The following is a 1,637-nucleotide window of genomic DNA, read 5'->3' on the forward strand; positions in this document are numbered from 1 at the left end:
TTTTTTTTTTTTTTTTAAATTCTGTAAATTTTCCTTCATATAGTAAAAAATAAAACCCCCAGTGGTGAATAAATACCACCAAAAGAAAGCTCTATCTGTCCCCAAAAAAGGGTAAAAAATTAATTTCAGTACAGCGCTGCGTGACGGAATAAATGTCAGTCAAAGTACCGCAGCGCTGAACACTGAAAAATGGCCGGGATGGGAAGGGGGTGTAACACCGCGGATGTCAACTGGTTAAGGACCGGGGTAAACGGGCTTTTGTTTTGCTTCTCTCCCTATACAAGTGTATGGGAATGCCAAAGCCACTGAAGCAGCTCATGAGTACCTGTATTGAACTCTTAACGATCTCAGGCTGATGTGGGAGCGCTCTGCGTTTGCCCATTGACGCCCATCATCACAGGGGCCGATGGCAGCAGGACGAGCTCATGTGTTACACTGACATTGAATATTGGAAGACCTGAGCTGGAAGCCCCCCCCTGTCTGTGTGCGTCATTGATTGGTTTCTGGATGCAGCTTTCCCCCCCTATTATGGCCATTTTATATTTCTCTTTCATTGTGTGACATGCGTTCTGTTACAGGTGGAGGAGGGGATGCACCTGCTGATCACCGGGCCCAACGGCTGCGGGAAAAGCTCTCTATTCCGGATCCTGGGAGGTCTGTGGCCGGCATACAGCGGGGTGTTGTACAAGCCGCCCCCCCAGCATATGTTTTACATACCACAGAGGTGACTTTGTCTTCTAATCTGCGTTCCTTAATATTTTGCCGCACACTTGTTTCATTATGTTTTGGTTTGTACTTCTGATTGGTTCACGGTGCAGGTCGGCCTGTCTTCCCCCTTACGGATCTGCACCTGCTCCGCGCTCGCTGTGAACAAGGCCTCAGGGACATTTTTCTTTTAGTCACAACGCTAATTTCCCAACTCGGTGAAGTTGTTGTTTGTTTTCTTTTCTTGACGGAAGCTCCATTGCATGAAAGTAATATAAAGAAAAGGCTCTCGTGCTCGCTGTAACAAGAAAACAAATAGCCGGGGTTAGAAGGGGGAAAGGGGGTTTATTGGGGTTAAAGGAGAACTATGAGGTCAGTGTTTTCCCCATAGTTCTCCTCGGGGTCACAGGATATATAAACTAGCGTCCTCCCCTCACCCTAGGCTCAGTATATAGGGAGCTACAGCTCGCGGTATACTGAGACGCCGCAGCCGGAGCGGATCCCGACATTACTGTCTGTATCCACCCAGCTGCGTGAGTGACAGCTGGCTCCTCCTATCTAGAGGCTGTACCCGCCCCCTCCCCCGTCCGTTCCTCAAGTCAGCGGTGGAGGATCGGCACGGGGAGGATGGGAATCCCTGCAGGGAGCCGTGAGTGACAGTCACAGCTCTCTGCCGGGACAGGATCGAGAAGTGAGCGAGCGACGGTATGTGTTCGCTCACCTCCCGATCTACTGAGCCGACCTGTGAGAGTTTAATTGTCACACGTCGGCTAGAACTATGAGGGTGACTGGAGATCACCCCCCTCATACTTCTCCTTTTAATATTTTTCATATCTGAACTCCATCTGCCGCACTTCATATGTTTGCCAGTAGATGTCAGCGCACCACCGAAAAATATACATTTTCCCAATTTTGCATTTCAGTTTGGGAAT

General features: G+C 49.2%; 1 protein-coding gene across 1 annotated transcript in view; it reads left to right on the plus strand.

The window, feature by feature from the left end:
- The window catches only part of LOC108800624 (ATP-binding cassette sub-family D member 1-like), a gene marked incomplete at its 5' end in the record, with an annotated part of 11,463 nt that overhangs the window by 2,613 nt on the left and 7,213 nt on the right, over positions 1-1,637 (plus strand). Inside the window, one exon of the mRNA XM_018572608.1 lies at positions 579-724. Coding sequence (XP_018428110.1) covers positions 579-724 — 146 coding nt within the window. The remainder of the gene's footprint in view (positions 1-578; positions 725-1,637) is intronic.

Source organism: Nanorana parkeri, unplaced genomic scaffold (assembly GCF_000935625.1).
Source record: "Nanorana parkeri isolate BGI_ZX_2015 unplaced genomic scaffold, ASM93562v1 scaffold2085, whole genome shotgun sequence".
In the NCBI taxonomy this organism is placed as follows: Eukaryota; Metazoa; Chordata; class Amphibia; order Anura; family Dicroglossidae; genus Nanorana; species Nanorana parkeri.